This window comes from Colobus angolensis, unplaced genomic scaffold, assembly GCF_000951035.1.
Source record: "Colobus angolensis palliatus isolate OR3802 unplaced genomic scaffold, Cang.pa_1.0 Scaffold75, whole genome shotgun sequence".
In the NCBI taxonomy this organism is placed as follows: domain Eukaryota; kingdom Metazoa; phylum Chordata; class Mammalia; order Primates; family Cercopithecidae; genus Colobus; species Colobus angolensis.
This window is the reverse complement of record NW_012121265.1, coordinates 2,685,233-2,706,340: the sequence shown is the minus strand read 5'-3', so window position 1 is coordinate 2,706,340 and position 21,108 is coordinate 2,685,233. Positions and strand designations below refer to the sequence as shown.

Below are 21,108 nucleotides of genomic sequence, written 5' to 3'. Positions count from 1 at the left end.
TTTTTTTTTTTTTAATCTGATTGCCTTGTCCTCCAACCTATCTTGGGATGTTTCTCTCCAGGAATCCTGACTTTATTAGACAGTTGTGTGTAGTCACACTGGTAAAATAAAAATTCTTCCAAGAGTTGAAGATTAATTGTGAGGTAAATACTTTTTCCTCTTTCTTTGTTAAGCACGAATGGTTCATTCATATGCATGTTGCTTTACTTCATTGATCTCTTTGTCTAATTGTCTTTCCACCTGTGCTCTGAGTTCCACCGCCTTTGTGGACTTAAGTCATTTGTTTACTTTTTCTCAGATCTTGTCAACAGAAGCGCTGTGCTGAAACTCACCCCTTCCTTCCTGGCCTCCCGTTTCCTTCTAAATGATGCCCTAGCCTATTGCATTCCCTAGACCCAAGCTCCACAAAAGTTGAAAGTGGAGTGATTGCATTTCCTTAGTTCATTCTCTGGCGGCCACGTACTCTCTGTCCTCCCCTGGGTTGCTGGCCACCTTACCTTTGCCCTGGCCAATTCTTCTGGTCCCTCAGATCTCTACTAGCGTTACTTTTTCTGTTTTCTTTTCTTTTTTTTTTTCTTTTTTTTTTTGAGATGGAGTCTTGCTCTGTCACCCAGGCTAGAGTGCAGTGGCATAATCTCGGCTCATTGCAACCTCCACCTCCTGGATTCAAGTGATTCTCCTGCCTCAGCCTCCCAAGTAGCTAGGCTTATAGGTGTGTGCCACTGTGCCTAGCTAATTTTTGTACTTTTAGTAGAGATGGGGTTTTACCATCTTGGCCAGGCTGGTGTCGAACTCCTGACCTCGTGATCCACCCGCCTCGGCCTCCAAAGGTGCTGGGATTACAGGTGTGAGCCACTGCACCAGGCCGTGTTTCTTATCTCTTGCAGAAGCACATCCTAGTTTCCCAAGACTGGGTTATATGCGGCTTCTCTGTGCTTAGATAACACTTATGATCACCACTGCCTCTGCACGGAGGACACTGATTGAGGTGGCTTTCCCACCAAATGGAAAATCCCTTGAGGACAAAGCAAGGTCTTATTCCTCATATCTGAATGCTGAACTTAGTTCCTGGCACATACCAGTTGCTTGACAAATAATTGTCAAATACAGAAATGATTGTATATGTGAAAGATCATAATGTTTTAAAGACTTCCAGCTACCTTGTCCTTATTTTATGAAACATTTGAACATGACACAATGGGATGAGAGTCTGGACACCTGGTCTCTTAGTCCAGTTTGCCTCTAACATATGATAACCTTGTCTAGTCCCTTCACTTCCCTGGGCTTACAGCTTTTCATTTGTATTACTATTAATGAAAAGTAGAACAAAGTGAGCCATAGTTCAGGACAAAGATTCTGCTATTTTAATTGTGTTGCTTTGTAGATTCATCTTTACATATTGAAGAGTGGTTTTTTTTAAATTTTGTTTAATTTTTTGCCTACAGATGTTGCTTTTCAGGAACGTTTGTAATCCATAACCTTATTGTATATATGGTACACCACATACAGACCCTAGAATAGCCACTGTGATTTTTTTTCGTTTGTTAGCTGTTTTGGCATTGTCTCAACATAGCATTACTTATCTGTAGAAACTTGACATTGCAATATATAGAGACCCTAGATTTATAGATTTAGATTATGTATCTGTACGTTTTGCTGAGTGATCTTTGATTGATAGAAATAATGTAGGAAAGGGCACATGTTTCCAAAGTGACAACAATATTAATGTGCACTTCCACACAACATGTCTTGGTTGTGCTTTCTCTAGGGTTGGACCCAGCTGGGCCATTTTTCCACAACACTCCAAAGGAAGTCAGGCTAGACTCCTCGGATGCCAACTTTGTTGATGTTATTCATACAAATGCAGCTCGCATCCTCTTTGAGCTTGGTAGGTTTTTAACAGAATCAGAAACTTCATTGAAGCATAGAGGAGATTTGTAGAGGCATTTACCCCATTTTTATTTATTTCAGGTGTTGGAACCATTGATGCTTGTGGTCATCTTGACTTTTACCCAAATGGAGGGAAGCACATGCCAGGATGTGAAGACTTAATTACACCTTTACTGAAATTTAACTTCAATAGTTACAAAAAAGGTGAATAGTTTCTAAACTATGAATGCTGCTGATATATATTCACTGAGCTCTCTCCTTAGACGGGATCCACATACTTTTATGTATAACATACATATAGACTGTATTTTCTCCCAAAACACAGTTGCATATAAGAAGCTCTCCCACCAGTTGTAAGAACCGCAAGATCGGGTACTGTGTCTTAGTTAACTTTGTATCCCTGGTGCCTTATCAATGTCTAGCATATTAGTCACTCAGTAAAAACAAGGAAAGTGTGTTATTCACTCAGCAAATAAGTATTGAGTGTTTACTATGTGTTAGGCATTATTCTAGGAACAGCAAATATAGAAATGAATACAAAAGACAAAGGTCTCTCCCTGATGGAGTTAATTTTCTAACTTGTTAGGAAACCAATAGATAGTATAAGAGCTAAGGAGACAAAATAAAGCATGGAAAAGGAATATGATGTGTTGGTGACAGAGAAGGTAAAGTAGAGGAAGAAAATTGTTGATGAGATGGTAAGGGAGTCCTTACTGAAGAGATGTCCTAAAGGAGTAAGCCTTATAGACACCGGGGGAAGAGGCATTCCAGGCCAACAGGGGGAAGCAAGTATAAGGGCTGAAAACAGGAATCAGCCTGGCAAGTTCATGACAGTGAGGAGCCTGTTGTGGCTGAAACTAGGTAAAAGGAGAGAAGCAGTGCATAAGGTTAGAGAGGGAATCAGGCAGAGGGCAATAACACAGGAGTTTGTGGATGGTAGAAAAGACTTCAGCTTTCACTCAAAAGAGATAGGAGCCATGAGTGGGTTTTGAGCAGAGAAGAGACGTGGTTTTAGTTACTTGTAAAAGAATCACTCTGGATGCTGTAATCACAAATTAAACAAGTAGTATTTAACTTTTTATAGTAGCTTCCACTAATAATAATTGTAATATCTATACGGCATTAAGTTATAAGGCACCAAAAGGTTATTATTTGGGAAATTTATTCTTCCCTGTCTCTACATTTCATCATATAAGTAATGAAATATACTATCCATAATATGCAATAATACATGATAATATATATGTATGATGATATGATAATGGATACCTGGATGATTCTAAATATCTCACAGCCCAATCCCATGTAGTTAAGATATCAAGGCTTGAAATTACTTGCTTTTTTCATTTGGCTGTTGTGCAGGAAAGATACACAGATCATAGTACTGAGTGTAACTCAGGTAACTACTTCACTAGAAATAAATTACAAAGGTTTAATATTTGCTCTGAAAGAGTAAATGTGATCAGAAGTATATATTTGTAATGACTACATTTTAAAAACCCGCACAACTGTCTAATCTACAGGTACAACAAATAAGAAATAAAGCCAATTTTACCTAGTTCAGATAAGCAAAATTCATACAAAAAAGACATATTATTAAATTGATTTTCCTCATTATTTTCTATATTATGACTATGAATCCTTTCTATTAGGACAAAATATAGATCAGAAGACTTCATTACATAATTAATTGTTATACACAGATCATATGAATTCTATAAAAGATTAATTCAACTAAAATATACATTTATCATAAGCTAACATTTTGAGACATTTTAAGATTTCCCATAACTTTATTGGATTAAAAGAACATTTATCATTCATGTTAAACCTTTGGATGAGTTTTAAGACTTCAAGGTGTTCTATTTTACTTAAATTTATTACTAAGAAACCATTACTTTTAAAATTAATAGTTTGCTATATTCTAATGAACCGTCTTGTCTAAATCACAATTAATTGTGAATATAAATCTATAGATATATAGAGACCTAATGTAAAAGAAGTCTTTGTTTAATAAAAATGGATGATGCCAATTATTAATTTGTGCTGACGATATTACATTATTTCTGAAACTATGCTGTCTCAGTTCTCTATTGTATAACAAACCACAGTGAACAATTACAAGAAAAATTATGTTATTGCCAGCATTCTGAGGGTCAGAATTCAGGCAGAGTTCTGCTGAGACTCTGCTTTGTGTGGTGTTGGCTGGAGTAACTCAGGTGACTGCATCCAGTTGGGGGCTGAGCTGAGCTAAGCTGGATGAGGAGGTCTGAGATCACCCTCCATGTTGGGAACCCTGGGACTTGTTCTCCTCTGTTAGGTGGTCTGTCATCCTTCAGGACCTCTCTCCCCAGCCAGGTAGCCTGGATTTCATAATATTGCAGCTGGGTTCCAAGACAGTAAGAGTGGATGCTGGAAGGTCTTTTAAAGCCTTAGAACTTAACAGTGTGAGTTTCTCCACAGAACTGATCTTGATTCTTAGCTACTGGGCAAAGCAAGTCACAAGATCAGCCTGTAATGGGGCAGGGGTATGAAAACATGGCCTCCATGTTGAGAGAAGGAATGGTTACATAATACTGCAAATGAGTGAGGACCTAGGAAGGAGTCATTTGTTGGAAGCAATTATTACATAATAATTATACTGTATATGCTAAAACCAAAATCTAGTTTCTCAAAGATTGGCTAAGCTGTGTAGGTCATTGAAAGAATAGTCCATGCCATTCAGTAAAAATATTGTTATGTAAAATAAAAGAAAGCATAAATGGCTGGACACAGTGGCTTACACCTGTAATCCCAGCACTTTCAGAGGCTGAGCCAGGAGGATCACTTGAGACTTGAGGCCAGGAGTTCAAGACCAGCCTGGGCACAACAAGGTAGTGAGGCCTCATCTCTAAAATAAAAAAGAAGAAGAAGAAAGAAAAGAAAGAAGAAATGACTACAAAGTTATGAAAATTTTGGAATATGCAGATGTATTTAGATCTTATTATTATTCTAATAATCCCAACTATTGATGGCAATAATGTCATGCTTGATAATGGTAAAACTAATTCATCTTTAGCATTCTTTATAAAACCCCCTACCTGTTACACCTTTAACTCAGCACTGATTAACAATGCTGAATATTTTGTGGTTGAATAGGAGGGAGTTTAGTTATTCTTGCAGAAACAGAGAGGCAGACTCTTAATTGGTCTACAGTGGAGATACTATATGCACAGGGATACTGTGTCAGAGATCCTAGTGATACAGGATTTTTTCCGTGCTGCTTCACCAGCCAGAGACCTCCACAGCCTGCAGTGCCTCTGCTTGAGTTTCACTTTCACCTGCTGGGCTCACCACTGGACTTGTCTCACCCACTTGGCCTGGCAGCCTGTGCTTAGCTCACTCTGCTGACCTGGATCTCACACCTGCCAAGGGTGAGCCAGGCATGCCTGCTGCTGTGGTAGGGTGGGTGGCTTTAGGCCAGCACAGGCACTGGTTCCATGTGAGGCTGTGACTGGACCAGGTATACTGCAAGCAGCTTCCACCTTGGACGCCAGCTTCTGAACAAGGGAAATGTGATGGTGCCCAAAAAACTCAGAGATGCCAGGAACCACAGAGCCCCAAAAGGGATGTTACATACAGCATGTTACCAAGGCTTAGGGAGCCTTGAGGTCTGAGCCCCCAGGAAACTTGATGGCTCATTTGTGTTACAGCTTATTTGTTCCCACCCTCTGCATAGTTCAGCAAACAGGGATGTGTCCCAGATTGTTTGATCCCATTGCCATACTCCAGCCCACAGCTCTTGGGCTGTCCCAGCCCCACCACTGCTTCCTGATGCATGGGGTGGGAGGGCTACAGTGTTTCAGCAGCTCCTTTGGCATCTGCCATTTGGTGGGTCTCAGGTTCTTGTCCCACGTCCAGGAAGAATGAGGTTACACAGACAAATGAAGAGTGAGCAAGGCAGAGAAGAGTTTTATCGAGTGACAAAACAGCTCTTGGCTGAGAGGGGAACCCAAAGTGGGTAGCCCCTACCTGAAGGCAGGTAGTTTCCACCCAAAGGCAGGTAGTCACCAAAGTGTGGCTTAGTCTGGGTTTTTTATAGACTCAGAATGAGGGAGGTGTGGGCTGTAGGTAGCCTTGGAAAAAGCAACATTTAATTGGTTAAAAATCCTTGTTCAGGAAGAACCAAAAACATTGTTCAGGAAAGACCAGGCAAACAGGAATAGAAGTTCTCACTCTGGTCAGGGACGTTACCCAGAACTGGCAGCTTGGTTTTCAGGCTTCACATTGTTTTTGGCTTGAAGGGTGTTCACTGGTATACACTCCTATCTGCCTAAGAAATTGCCTGCCTCCTGCCACTGTCACTAGGAAGTGACTCAGTATATTAGTGTCAAAGCACAAAGTCATCACATTTGCTTTTGTTTATTTCCACTTCTTGAATGTCCCTTTTGAGTCACATAATTCTTTGGTACAAATAAAATTATATGTAACTTTGATAAATGTTGTACAATATCCAAGCCTAGACAAAAGGTCTGGCCCTCGCAACTCAAGAGACTGCCACTTACAGTTACTTTTTCTAAGAAATGGTTTATGCTACTGTTATCAGTTAATTGCTATCAGTTAATTGGGAATTGTTTTCACAGAAATGGCTTCCTTCTTTGACTGTAACCATGCCCGAAGTCATCAATTTTATGCTGAAAGCATTCTTAATCCTGATGCATTTATTGCTTATCCTTGTAGATCCTACACATCTTTTAAAGCAGTAAGTAAATCATCTTACTTGGAATTTAATTATAAAGTAATTTTTTGAAACACAATCGTCCAGCTAAACACTAGGGTTTCGAGTAGGTAGCAAAAAAAATGCACCTGCCATTTTGGGAAATAATGGATTGTTTCTGTGCTGAGTACTGAACAGTAGCTGGGCTTGCTGGAGGGTTGAAATAACTCAACCAACTGTTTATATTCTGGTTGTTTCAGCTCTTTTGAAGGTTATATACAATTTTGCTTTTTTGGCCATTTGTTATGCAGTAATTAGGTGCTACTGTGTAACAGGCGTAAGTCTAGGGCAAAAATATTTCTGCATATATATTTTAAATGTCATCTTCAAAAATGCCTTAAGAAGGCTGAACCAATCAATAGCTACAACCAAACATATTACTATTTACTTGGAATATGAACATTATTTTATTAAAATGTAATTATTTACACAGAGCAGAACTAAGGCATAGATAGCTCAGAGGAGTTCCACACAGATCAATATGTGACAAACTACCAAATCTGATTTTACTTGAGTAAAAGAAAGAAAATCTATTTTGTAGTGGGAAGTGGAAAAGATCTTCATTTTTGTGCTTTAGAGACCTAATCCCCTGTTTTATCACGGTAGAAAATGTGGGCTGTTCAGTCGAAGTTTATGGTAAGTAATAGTACTTTGCAAATAAGCACTGTGTTGTGACATGAAGAAGCATTTCTCTCTTGCTACAGAACTTGGCAGATGGATGAGTTTAGGCCATCCTCTCAGTTTCCTGCCATTCTCAGAAAGCTTGACAGCCAAACATTAACATTTCCCACATATCCTCCTTCTCCTCTCTCTTCTTCCTGCCATGGCTGCTGCTCTGAGCACCCAAGGGATCCTAGCATTTACTTCTAGTGGAAGCAAGCCCTTGGAGTCATTGTATATTTGGAGATAAGAGTTAATCTGCCAAATTGGAGAACACTTAGAAGCTAGCTCATGCCACATGGATGCTACATGTGGTTACAAACTATTAGAATGAATCAATTTCCTTGACATATTTTATTGTACTGTACCCAAAGAGTCATACAATCAAAGTAAGTCAGAGCCAGCAGTGGCATGCACCTGTAGTCCCAGCTACTTGGGAGGCTAAGGCAGGAGATCTCTTAAGCCCAGACATTCAAGGCTACAGTGTGCTATGATCATGCCTCTGAATAACAACTGCATTCCAGCCTAGGTGACAAATTGAGGCCCCATCTCAAAAAGTAAGTAAATAAATAAATAGGATGTTACTGTAGTCCTAGCCTAAATGGTCCATGGTTTATTAAATTAAAAGTTCAAAGCCTAAAATAGCAAATATTCAAGCACTGCTACCCATGTTTTTTTTTTGAGACAGAGTCTCACTCTTTCACCCAGGATGGAGTGCAGTAGTGTGATCTCGGCTCACTGCAAGCTCCGCCTCCTGGGTTCACACCATCCTACGGCCTCAGCCTCCTGAGTAGCTGGGAATACAGACACGCACCACCACACCTGGCTAATTTTTTTTTTTTTTTTTTTTTTGGTATTTTTTAGTAGAGACGGGGTTTCACTGTGGTCTCGATCTCCTGACCTCGTGATCTGCCAGCCTCAGCCTCTCAAAGTGCTGGGATTACAGGCATGAGCCACCGTGCCCGGCTGCTACCCATGTTTTTTAAATGTTCACATTTCATTCCTTTTCCTTTAGATTTTTAAAACATACAAATAAAATTAAAGAAGCCAAGAGCCTTATATTCCCTTCATTCCTGCCCCTAAGGCAGAGTTGAATTTGATATATATCAAATAAATGCTATCATGTGATAAGCACGTTTCTGGATTTGCTGTTTTCATTAAATATCATAAATATAAAATTTGAAATCTACATTGATGTACATAGATCTAATGTAGTTATTTTATAGGAATCAGTCGTAATTTATTGATTCGTTCCCCTACTAATGTGAGTTTTGATTGTTTCCAGTTTTTGCTATTTAAAGCAATGTCTACCAACTCTGCCATCTTTGTATGTCTCCTTATGTGCTTGAGTGGAATTCCTTCATGGCATACAACAGAAGTGAAATTATCAAAGCATACATACATTTCCTTCTTTATTAGACATTACCAAATCACTGTTTAAAATGTCTATTGATTGCTAAAGAAAAATACAAATGAAGGCCACAATTTAGATATAACCCAAGGCCACCCACAACCACATAGCCAAAACCAAGTCAGGCTGATTTCCCAGAAACACCAGCTCTAATCACAAATGAAACAAAAAAACGTGAGCTTTACCTGCTTGTCAGCATGATTCAGGGAAATTAAACCAATCAGCTATAGACAAATCAACATAAATATCTCTACTTGCCCTAGAGAAGAATGTTAATGTATAATAGCCAATCGCAAAAAAAGGTCAAAATATTTCCGTCTTTATAAACTATCCTATGACTGCTGTAAGCGGGGGCTTCTTAACATTTTCAGTTTGAAGTCTCCCAGCTCAAGGACTATTCTTTTGCGTGGACAGCAAACTTTTAAAAATTTAAAAATTTGATCTGATTATATTTTTGACGTTTTAAAAATTATATTCCAGACTGGGAATGCAGTGAAGAATAATACAGCTTTCCAGCAAAAGCGAAGGAGAATTTCCCTATTACACATATTCAGTGTTGCCAATTGCTTTAATGTTTGCAAATCTGTTGAATATGAAATTATACCTTGTTTTAGTTAACACATTCCTGACAACTAGTAAGATTGAGCATCTTTTTTACATAGTTATTTGACTATTTGAGTTTCCTCTTCTGTGGATTGTCTTCATATCATCTACCCATTTTTCTAACAGGGAGTTTCTCTTTTTCCCTCAGTTGCTTTTGTTTTATTTTTGAAAAGAGACATGGTGGCCTGTTAGGCACTTTTAAAATGTGTATCCTCTATTTAGATACTTGAGATGTATTATTATTTAATAATATATCACGCATTTTATTGAAGGGCAACATTTCTAATTATGTGAGTAATCACCTTTCATTTTCTGTCATCAGGGAAATTGCTTCTTTTGTCCCAAAGAAGGTTGCCCAACAATGGGTCATTTTGCTGATAGATTTCACCTCAAAAATATGAAGACTAATGGATTATATTATTTTTTAAACACAGGGTCTCTTTCCCCATTTGCCCGTAAGTATTATAGCTAAGTTTTATTGTAATGTTTTAAGGTACTTATCTTTAAAAATTCAACAGTTTTTATTGAGTGTCTACTAAATAATTGGGCATTGGGCCAGACTGGGAATTCGGTGAAGAACAACACAGTGAGGTCTTTAACTGAGTTTAGGCTAATGGGAAAGACAGCAAGTAAAATCTCAGTTCCAATCCTGAGTAATAAACTTTCTCTTAGGAAACATTCAAGATATGTGCAGAGCATAAAGGTCAGGGAGCCTTTCTAAGCTGACTCCCGTAGGATGAGTAAGACGGAGAAGGAAAGTAGGAGTATTCTAGGCAGAAGGGCACATCTGTAAATGCCTGGAAGTAAGAGAGAGCAGAAACTGAAAGAAGCCCCTGCCAGGATTGTAGAGACTGGGAGGACAGTGATAGGAGATGAAGTGGGAGAGACAAATTGGTACAGATAATGAGGGACGGGCCTTGTGTCCCAAGTGGAAAGGTTGGGCTTTATCTGTGGGTGAATGAAAAGCCATTGAAGGGTATTAAGAATTACCAGACTATTTTTATTTTTAGAAAAATCACTTTAGTTTCTGCATGGATTAGAAGGCCACAAGATGGAAGCAGGGTGCCTGTTAGATAATTATTGCCACAATTCAGGCAAAAAAAAAAAAAAGAAAAAGAAAAGAAAAAAGAAGTAGAGAGGTTGCAAAGATAGAAGGTAGAAGCAAAATGGATATAGGTGAATGGATTTAAAAATGCAGAAAAGCAAGGAGTCAAGGACAGTTCTGGCTGTGGATGATGTGTCATTCTCTGAGCTTGATGACACAGGAAGAAAGGCTAGTTTGGAGCAAGATGATGGGCTAGTTTCTCACATGTTACTGTGGAGCTGCCTTTAGGGTTTGAGTGTATGTGTGCCCCATGAGGCAGGTAGAGATAGGGATCTCAGCCTCTGGAAATGGATGTGTTCTACAGAGATTTGGGAGTCACTCAGCCTGTAGTCAGTGTGGTGAAAGTGGATGATGTCCTTACCCAAGAAGAATGTGCCAGATGAGAAGGAAAGAGAGAAAGAGGCCCCTGCAAAGGAGACTGAAGAATGGGCAGAGAGAAGGAAGACCAGTGAAGGTTATCGTTAAAAGAGCCAAAGAAAGAAAGATGAGGAGGAAGAGAGGAGACATATGCCACAGCAAATTGGTTTTTTTTTTTTTTTGAGACGCAGTCTCCCTCTGTTGCCCAGGCTGGAGTGCAGTGGTGCGATCTCAGTTCACTGCAAGCTCCGCCTCTCTGGTTCATGCCATTCTCCTGCCTCAGCCTCTGGAGTAGCTGGGACTACAGGCGCACACCACCACGCGTGGCTAATTTTTTGTATTTTTAGTAGAGACGGGGTTTCACCATGTTAGCCAGGATGGTCTTGATCTCCTGACCTCGTGATCTGCCAGTCTCGGCCTCCCAAAGTGCTGGGATTACAGGTGTGAGCCCCCGCTCCTGGCCCACACCAAGTATTTTTATGACTTCTAAGAATGGAAGTCCTGTGTCTTCTTTTGTCTATTTCCTTTGTATTATGGTCAAATGAGACAGGGCCCCACAGAGGCTCATTGGATGAAGAAACAATACAACCCTTACTGAGTTTGGCTGGGGTAGTTTCAGTGGAAAGAGAGCAGGGGGACCCAGATTCCAATAGAAAGATAGCAGGGGGACCCAGATTCCAGTAGAATAGGCTGAGAAGAGAAAGAAAATTCTTTGACAATGATTAACTCAGGAATTAAAATTCCTCTCTGGTAGGTTTCTTTCCCTTTTCAATTCTTTTTCAAACAATCATATGAAGAATTGCATTGTTTTAGTTTGTTATTAAGCATACAGTAATTTAAGAATTCAATAAAAAAGATCTGTTTAGCTCTAGATGTAAAAATTTACATTTGACCATTTACAAGGGAATGATCCTACTGACAGATACTATATTGATCTGTATCTATGTGTACTGGGCATTCTTAGCGCATATCCCTGCAGGAGAAGAAGAATGACTCGCTTTGCCTCTAAATGATTATAAAAGCACACATCTTCTTGCCCAATAGGTTTCCTAGATTTTTCTGGATTAATTGTCACACTACGGCAAATAAAAACTTGGCTATAGAAAGTATACATGCTATATATATGCCACACAATACAAAGGAAACAGACAAAAGAAGACACAGGACTTCCATTTTGAAAAGTGATAAAAATGCCTGGAAAAATAAAGAATGTTCTTTTAAAAATATTATTAAACTATTTTTTTCTGGAAAATTAAAATGTGGCCCATAATGTGTATTTTTAAATGTAGTTTTTCACCAAATTCACTGAAACTAAAGTTGTATTTTTGTGTGAATATGTGCAGCACTGTTCAAATACAACCCTGAAAATTGTATTTCCATTAAAGGATCCAGGATGTCATACTTCCCATGTGTTTTTAACCCTTTCTCTCCCTTTCTTTCTTGTTTCCTTATATCTAGGTTGGAGGCACAGATTGTCCGTTAAACTCAGAGGAAGCAAAGTCACTCAAGGGACTGTCTTTCTTCGTGTAGGCGGGACAATTGGGAAAACTGGGGAGTTTGCCATTGCCAGGTAGGCACAGTGAGAAACTGACGCTTTGCACCGTGTTGGGGGCTCAGTAACACTCAGTGAGACTGGCTCAGCAAGCAGATCAGTCCTCTCTTTTCCTATAATTCCACAGGCTACCATGTTATCTTTGATTCTTCTTTTTACTTCACGTTTTCCAAATATAAAGTAGAAATCATAATATGTATTTTCTCTACAGTTCCAACTAGAAACAGAAAATGTTAGAAAATGATAACATGAAAATACAGATCTAGATAATAGAGCAAGTGGAAAAAAACTGACAGTATTCAAGGTATATTTCTAATCCCATTCACTTAATATTATACAAATAAAAGCATATATTTTTATTTGTGTAAGTAACAAATGAGACATTTATATAAATTGCTAAATTTCTAATAAGCTGTCTAAGCCTTACCCACAGATACTAGACATGTGTTAGAATAGTCAGAGGTTAAAAATAATCCAGTTCAGATGTTCCTTTTGTATCTTTTGCTAAAGCCTCCTTTTATCTTGAAATTTTCTTAATCTTTTATTTACTCAGCCTTAGCATTTTTGTATTATGTTCATGTCCATTATTTTATTCTGTAATTTATGTCAGAATTAATATTATACATACTAATCAGATGCAACCTCTTTTGCAAACAGATGAAGGGATTTATCTGTTTGTGTTTTATCTCTGTGATTTCCATCATCCTCAAACACTGGGCACAGGCACGAACAGTAGAGATTTTTTGGTTATTTTGTCAGTTGAGAGATGCATCAGTTTTATCACTGGCAGAGTTCCTGCACGTCATCTTGCCTTGGTCCAACTGTCTGTAAATATAAGCTCAGTGAGTGATGATCTGGATCCTGGTTGGTGCACAGACTCCAGCCCACCATTCTTCTAGCCATGTCTCCCACCCTTTGGCTTTGTTCCAGCTTCAGTTCAGCAAGGCTACACTGTTTGCACTACCCAGCACTGAATAGATCCCACCCTTACCTTTCTTCAGGACTTCACCCATGCTGTTCCTTTGTTGCAGATACTTTTTCCTGTCTGCTATTTTGTTTCTGCCTGTTCTTCATGGCTCTATCAAGCCTCCCTCTGAGAGCAGTTCAGCACAATCATGTGCCTGTGGTTTTGAGGCTCACAGGACGCTGGATAAAAGCTGTGTGATTTGTGCCCTGCACAGAGGCACCTAACCTGGGGCAGCTGGTGATGAATATGCAGTTTCTGCCTCTTTTAAGATTTGTGAGAGTGTTTCCACATCTCTGTTCTTTTGATAACAGCCGAAGAAGCTGTTTGTAATGCTGTTGCATAGTTACCCAATCCTCTTTTAAGAGTAAGTAAGCATTGAAGGTTCCCAGCAGATTTCTCATCTTGAAATGAAGTCAGCTAGCTAAATTTGTATGCTGGTCTAGTTCTATTCTTCAGACAAGTTTTATAAGTCCAGCTTCTCCATGCTCATGGATAGGAAGAATCAATATCATTAAAATGACAATATCAATAACATGAAAAGACAGATCTAGACAATCGAGCAAGTGGAAAAAAATTGATACCATATAAGGTATATTTTTAATCCCATCCATTTAATACTATACAAATATGAGGATATATTTTTATTTGTGCAACTCACAAATAAATAAGACTGTTATATAAATTGCTAAGTTTTTCTTTTTTTTGAGATGGAATCTCGCTCTGTCACCCAGGCTGGAGTGTAGTGGTGTGATCTCGCCTCATTGCAACCTCCCCTTCCCGGGTTCAAGTGATTATCCTGCCTCAGCCTCCTGAGTAGCTGCGATTACGGGTGCCCACCACTATGCCTGGCTAATTTTTGTATTTTTAGTAGAGACAGGGTTCACTATGTTTGCCAGGCTGATCTCAAACTCCTAGCCTCAAGTGATCCACCCACCTCAGCCTCCAAAATACTGGCATTACAGGCCTGAGCCCACTGCACTTGGCCAAATGGCTAAGTTTCTAATAGGCTATCTACTGCCCAAAGCAATTTATAGATTCAATGCTATCTATATTAAACTACCATTGAGTTTATTCACAGAACTAAATAAAACTATTTTAAAATTCATATGGAACCAAAAAAAAAAAAAGAAGAGCCCGAATAGCCAAGACAATCCTAAGCAAAAAGAACAAAGCTAGAAGCATCATGCTACCTGACTTCAAACTATACTACAGAGCTACAGTAACCAAAACAGCATGGTACTGCTACAAAAACAGACACATATACCAATGGAATAGAGTAGAGAATCCAGAAATAAGGCCACATACCTATAGCTATCTGATCTTTGACAAATCTGTCAAAAACAAGCAATGGAGAAAGAATCCCCTACTCAATAAATGGTGCTGGGATACCTGGTTAGCCATAAGCCGAAGGTACTGAAACTGGACCTCTTGTTTACACCATATATTACAAGAATTAACTCAAGATAGATTAAAGACTTAAATGTAAAACCCAGAACTATAAAAACCCTGGAAGACAACTTAGGTCCTTAGGCAAAGGACATCAACAGACACTTTTCAAAAGAAGACATACACATGGCCATCAAGCAGATGAAAAAAAGCCCAACATCACTGATCATTAGAGAAATGCAAATCAAAATTATAATAAGATACCATTTCACATCAGTCAGAATGGCTATTACTAAAAGTCAAAAAATAACATACTGAGGTTTTGGAGAAAAAAGAACACTTATACACTGCTGGTTGGAATGTAAATTTGTTCAACCACTGTGGAAGGCCTCGAGGACCTAAAGACAGAAATATCATTTGACCCAGCAATCACGTTACTGATTATATACCCAAAGGAATAGAAATTGTTCTATTGTAAAGACACATGCATGCCTATGTTAATGCACTATTCATAATAGCAAAGACATGGAATCAACCCGTATGTCCATCAATGACAGACTAGATAAAGAAAATGTGGTACCTATATACCATGGAATACTATGCAGCCATAAAAAAGAATGAGATCATGTCCTTCGCAGGAACATGGATGGAGCTGGAGGCCATTATCCTTAGCAAACTAATGCAGGAACAGGAAACCAAATACTGAATATTCTCACTTATAAGTGGGAGCTAAATGATGAGAACACAGACACATAGAACGAAACAACACACACTGGGACCTATCAGAGGGTGAAGGGTGGGAGGAGGGTGAGGATCAGGAAAAATAATTAACGGGCACTAGGCTTAATATCTGAGTGATGAAGTAACTTGTACAACAGAACCCCATGACACATGTTTACCTAGGTACTTGAACATGTACCCCTGACCTTAAGTGTTTAAAAAAAAAAAAGTCCAGCTTCACCATAGGTTATATCTTAGCTAATTGGACTTCTAATGACATAAAGGGCTGCATTGTATGGGCACTGAGTGAAGATAGTTCTTGGAATAACAGAAAGATTACCCTTAAGAATTTGGAAGAACAGTTTCATTTGGTAATTAAATCAATTAATTCTACTAGTAATCTAATAAGACAGACCCTAGAAATAGCAATATTCGTTCGTTAATTCATTCAGCAAATATGTAGGTGCCTACACTGTGCCAGGAACTGCTCTAACTGCTGGGGATGCAGACACAGTTCCTTCTTTCACAGAGCTAATATTGCAGTTTGAGTAGATAAATGATACATTAACAGAAGAATAGTTTTAAGTTATGAAGAAATAAGGAAAGGTGATACAGTATGGAGCAACATGGGGACAAATTTAGTTATGATTGTAGCTTAATCATTTATTAACTATAGTTTAATTTATGTTGCCAACACAACAAAAAAGGGACTGTTTCATCAGAAGGAGAATATTAGCAATAGCTATAGGAAGTGGGAGTCAGGAAGCTCTTCTGGAGGTAAGAGATGTTGGTTTGGGTGCTATGACCAATTTGGGTCACAGTGGAGAATTTTTGCATGATAGGGAAGAAACATGTCATTGGTTTCACTTTGGCTTGGATGGAACATACCTTATGCCTCGAGATATGGCACCTCTCTCTGCTCTATTGCTGTGATCAACAAAATGTCTTTTGATCACTAGTTTGGTTACCCAATTCCTTTTGTGTGGTTAAAGAAGGTACCAGAAAAAAGGCACGGGAGCTTTTTGGTTAATCAAAGGGAGGCATTTCCACACTGTGAATTGGTGAACAGGCTTCTGGTTCATAGATAAGTCTTGTGTAAATTTAGTCCACTATTGAGATTTCTTGATTTCCTGGTATCAGTATAATCTGGTTTCTGATACTGCAAAGCCAAGACCAGATCTTTCACTGTGGAGAAATCACAATAATGCCTCTCTAGGTATTCTCTAAAAATCACCTAGCCAAGCTTTCCATTTACTTCACCCTTCTTTCAAACTTCAGAACCATGCTATTCTGAGATGTTGATCAATACACATGGAAAGAATAAATCTCCTACAAGCAAATGCTAGCAAATACAAGTTTCTCTTCCATAGTGCATACACAGATGTGTTTTCTTTCATTCAGTGCTGTGAACAGCCAGTGCAAACTTATGAGTCTTATTTTTGTTTACAGTGGAAAACTTGAGCCAGGCATGACTTACACAAAATTAATCGATGCAGATGTTAACGTTGGAAACATTACAAGTGTTCAGTTCATCTGGAAAAAACATTTGTTTGAAGATTCTCAGAATAAGTTGGGAGCAGAAATGGTGATAAATACATCTGGGAAATATGGATATAAGTAAGTATTGCTTTTTCCTTTTCATTTTAGTACTTTACATTTTATAAATGGTGTTTAAACCCATAGATACTTTGAAATGTGCAAGTAGTATAAAAATTTATAGACTTTGAAATTTTGCAATTAAAGAAAAGGAAAATTTAAGAAACCAATGCTTTATTTGCAGAAGTGTTCAAAAATAAGAATGACTAATTAAATCGGGGGATCTACCAATGTCTTTTTCTTCCCTGGCATCAGGTTAAAATTCCTTTTTTTTTTTCCTTAAAAACTTTCAGATCTACCTTCTGTAGCCACGACATTATGGGACCTAGTATTCCCCAGAACCTGAAACCATGCCAACCTCAGATACAGTCTTGATGGACTTCTTTAGTAGGAGCAGTGAAGAAAAGTGTCTCCTTCCACCTGGCATCCAGACCAAATGTAACCCTTGTAAATGACTCCCAGTCATTTGCAAGGCTCTTACTCAGAGTCAAGTACAGGTTTGGTTGTTTTTTCTGTGTAGAATGTTCATCTAATTGCACCTTAAAAACACACTGAACCCTGGGACAAAAGATAATTCCTGTGGTCTCTAGGAATCTGGATGTCAGTGACAAAATAAAGCTGTTTTGGAATTTTCCTGAATAAGAGGAGGTGATGCAAATGTACGGTGAGTGTATAAACTCACTGGAAAAAAAGTGAGCCTCTAGTTTGCTGAGTTTTTCAAGTACATTTTCAGATATAATAATCATTGTTCTAAAATTATATAAAACTATTTGTTATGTTGTTAAATCTTGCTGAGACAAATTATGACTATAGTGCATGATATATAGTAGATTATAACCTTGTGGGTTGATGTGTCTACCTAGTAATAATAAAAACTAATGAGATTGCACTAGTATTTCCAAGGTGTTCCTTGGTGTTCAGGGTGTGCATAAGAGAGATTTTAGAGCTTATCTCTTATGTATTCATCAGTTAGCAATGGGACCTGAAGTTCAACAACCCAGGGTATAGCCCCCTTCCTCCAAAAGTCCCTGCCGCAGGAGAATTACTCCTCTCCGTGGGTCTTGAAGGCTCTATGGTGAATTTGTATTTAGCCTCAAGGCAGCATTTCATTTGTAAAGCACTTGGATAACCTTTTGTTCTTGCAATAACAATATTACAATATTTAAATGTGTCCATGGTGGTTTTGTTTTTTCTTTATGTTGCTTCAATTTCTTCCAAATGAGTTGTCCTTAGCCAGCGAAAGGGAGAAATTTTATATTTTCATTTGCTCTGTTTTCTATCACTAGGCTCAGTGTTTAGCCTATAGGTCTGTGCTATAAATATTGTTGGAGAGAAATGATGACAGATACTCTGCAGAGGGTTTCTCGATTCTCCTTGGCGCCTCGCTGCCAGCTGAACCTTCAGAAGGACCCATGGATGTACATAAATAAATCTGTGCTGTGGCGGAAAGCAGAGAAGCAAGTGGGATACTCTCCCATTTTGCAAGTAAGGGATGGAAGATTACTGGGGAGAAGGAGGAACACGGGTTCAGGGACATTTGGCATGATCCGGCGGTGTGTACTGTTCTCACTGGTGGGCTGCACATATTCACACCCAGGCCAATCCAGGAGCAGAGTGGCTATGAGTAAGCTCAGTAGAAGGGACTGAGCCGTACTGAGTAATCGTGTCACAGTCCAGCATTCATTAGCAAGCTGGTGGTGAAGTCAGCACAGACCCTGGGGGAGAGAAGTCTTCCTGAGAGCAGCTGCCCCGAGCCTGCGCAGGTCCCAAGGTGGAGGAAGAGTTATGGATCCGGACGTGGCATTAGGCAACATGAGTACTAGCTGCCTCCTCGCCCAAGAGGTCTCTAGGGTGGCTCCTTCAAGGCTTGAAAAGACTAATGGTAGTCAGTTAACTTCCGAGAACCCTATTTTAATAAAGTATAGACTTACCGTCCTATAGTTCTTAATATCTGTCCCCTTTTTTGCATTATAAGAACGTGTGAGGATGAAAAATAGTGCATGAACTATCTAGGCAAAGGAATTCCAAAAGTTCAAGGTGATGCCGTTGTTTTCTGTGTGTGCTATTCCCTAAGGAAGCACTAAAAAAATGATTCCCTTTCCCTCTGAGTGCCCTGCATTATTGTAGCATAGCAATTATGGCCTACTACTGTTTGAGCAAGGACTATTATTGAATTGTTCTGCTTCCTGAGTGAATGCTGAAAATGCAGTCCAATTACCCAATACTCCCTCCACTCTGTGACTATTAACTCACACTCATGCCTGGTCATCGTATCACTCACAAATGCCCACCTCCAACTCGCCAAGCGGGATGTCCTCTTTGACCACAGCTGCCTCCCCTTCCGGCTTGCTGAGTGACATTTTTTTTTTTTTTTTTTCTGTTAGACAAAACCTTAACCTTAAATGCTTTCGGATTTCTTTTCTCTGGGCCGGCACCTGAAGTGCTGTTCGGAGAGTGGTACCACAGAGAAGATGGATGTAATTAGAATGTATATGATATGATGTATATTGTGATCTGTACTGTCCTGAAACGCATTTGACACCTCCTGCCCCAAACCCTTCTCCTACTTTATATAGAAAACAGATGCCATGATCAGACAGCAATCTACTCTTTTTGATCCAAACACATCAACTACTTACATCTGCATCCATTCTATCCTTTTTCTTTCTAATCAGGAAGCTGCCTCTTCTCTCCCAGGCTAACCCCTGCCTCTGTGTGGTGGACTCCACCCTCTCCTGCTTTCTTGGGAACACTGCCCTACGGGTTACATTTTCTTTCTCTTGTATGTTCAACTTCTCATTGCATCCAGTTTTTAAAATCTGAAGTCCCTGCCATTAGAAAATAAAATAAAATAAAATAAATCCTTCCCAGTCCTAAATTCCTCTCTGTTCCCATCTGACTTTAGAACAGCTCTCACCCAGATTTCCAATGACTACCAGTCACTAAATCAAATAGGAAATTCTACTCATTTGCTCCGTCCCACGGCAGAGTTCAACACTGCTGTCAACTCCCGCCCACTCTCTCTCTTTTTAAAAATTTAAAAAAAAAAAAAATTACTATTTTTGGCCAGGCACAGTGGCTCACGCCTGTAATCTCAGCACTTTGGGAGGCCAAGGTGGGTGGACCACGAGGTCAGGAGATCGAGACCACAGTGAAACCCCATCTCTACTAAAAAATACCAAAAAAAAAAAAAAAAAAATTAGCCGGGCGTGGTGACGTGTACCTGTAGTCCCAGCTACTCAGGAGGTTTAGGCAGGAGAATGGCGTGAACCTGGGAGTTGGAGCTTCCAGTGAGCCGAGATCATGCGACTGCAGTCCAGCCTGGGCAACAGAGCGAGACTCTGTCTCAAAAAAAAAAAAAAGATATTTATTTGTAGAAACTTTTAAATATTCACAACAGCAAAGAAAGCAGTAAACTAGCACCCCCAGGTGCCTGTCAACCAGTTTAACAATTTTCATATATTGACAATCCTATTGTGTCTGGAATTGGTGGGTTCTTGGTCTCGCTGACTTCAAGAATGAAGCCATGGACCCTCATGGTGAGGGTTACAGTTCTTAAAGGTGATGCATCTGGAGTTGTTCATTCCTCCTGGTGGGTTCATGATCTCGCTGGCTTCAGGAGTGAAGCTGCAGACCTTTGCAGTGAGTGTTACAGCTCATGAAGACAGCCTGGACCCAGAGTGAGCAGCAGCAAGATTTGTTGCAAAGAACAAAAGAAATTTCCACAGTGTGGAAAGGGACTCAGCTGGTTGCCACTGGCAGGGTCAGGCAGCCTGCTTTTACTCACTTATCTGGCCCCACCCACATCCTGCTGATTGGTCCATTTTACAGAGAACTGATTGGTCCATTTTTCAGAGAGCTGATTGGTCCATCTTGACAGAGTGTTGATTGGTGTGTTTACAATCCCTGAGCTAGACACAGAGTGCTGATTGGTGCATTTACAATCCTCAAGCTAGACATGAAAGTTCTGCAAGTCCCCACTAGATTAGCTAGACAGAGTCCTGACTGGTGCACTTACAAACCTTGAGCTAGACATAGGATGCTGATTGGTGTGTTTATAAACCTTGAGCTAGACACAGAGTGCTGATTGATGTATTTACAATCC

The 21,108-nt window shown here is 39.4% G+C and overlaps 1 protein-coding gene across 1 annotated transcript in view; it reads left to right on the top strand.

The window, feature by feature from the left end:
* The window catches only part of PNLIPRP3 (pancreatic lipase-related protein 3), a 48,473-nt gene extending 30,303 nt beyond the window's left edge, over positions 1–18,170 (top strand). Inside the window, exons 6-12 of the mRNA XM_011927822.1 lie at positions 1,769–1,888; positions 1,972–2,094; positions 6,513–6,631; positions 9,643–9,775; positions 12,241–12,352; positions 16,857–17,024; positions 17,297–18,170. Of these exons, the coding sequence (XP_011783212.1) occupies positions 1,769–1,888; positions 1,972–2,094; positions 6,513–6,631; positions 9,643–9,775; positions 12,241–12,352; positions 16,857–17,024; positions 17,297–17,378 (857 nt within the window). The 3' untranslated portion in view covers positions 17,379–18,170. The remainder of the gene's footprint in view (positions 1–1,768; positions 1,889–1,971; positions 2,095–6,512; positions 6,632–9,642; positions 9,776–12,240; positions 12,353–16,856; positions 17,025–17,296) is intronic.
* Positions 18,171–21,108: the final 2,938 nt, after the last annotated feature.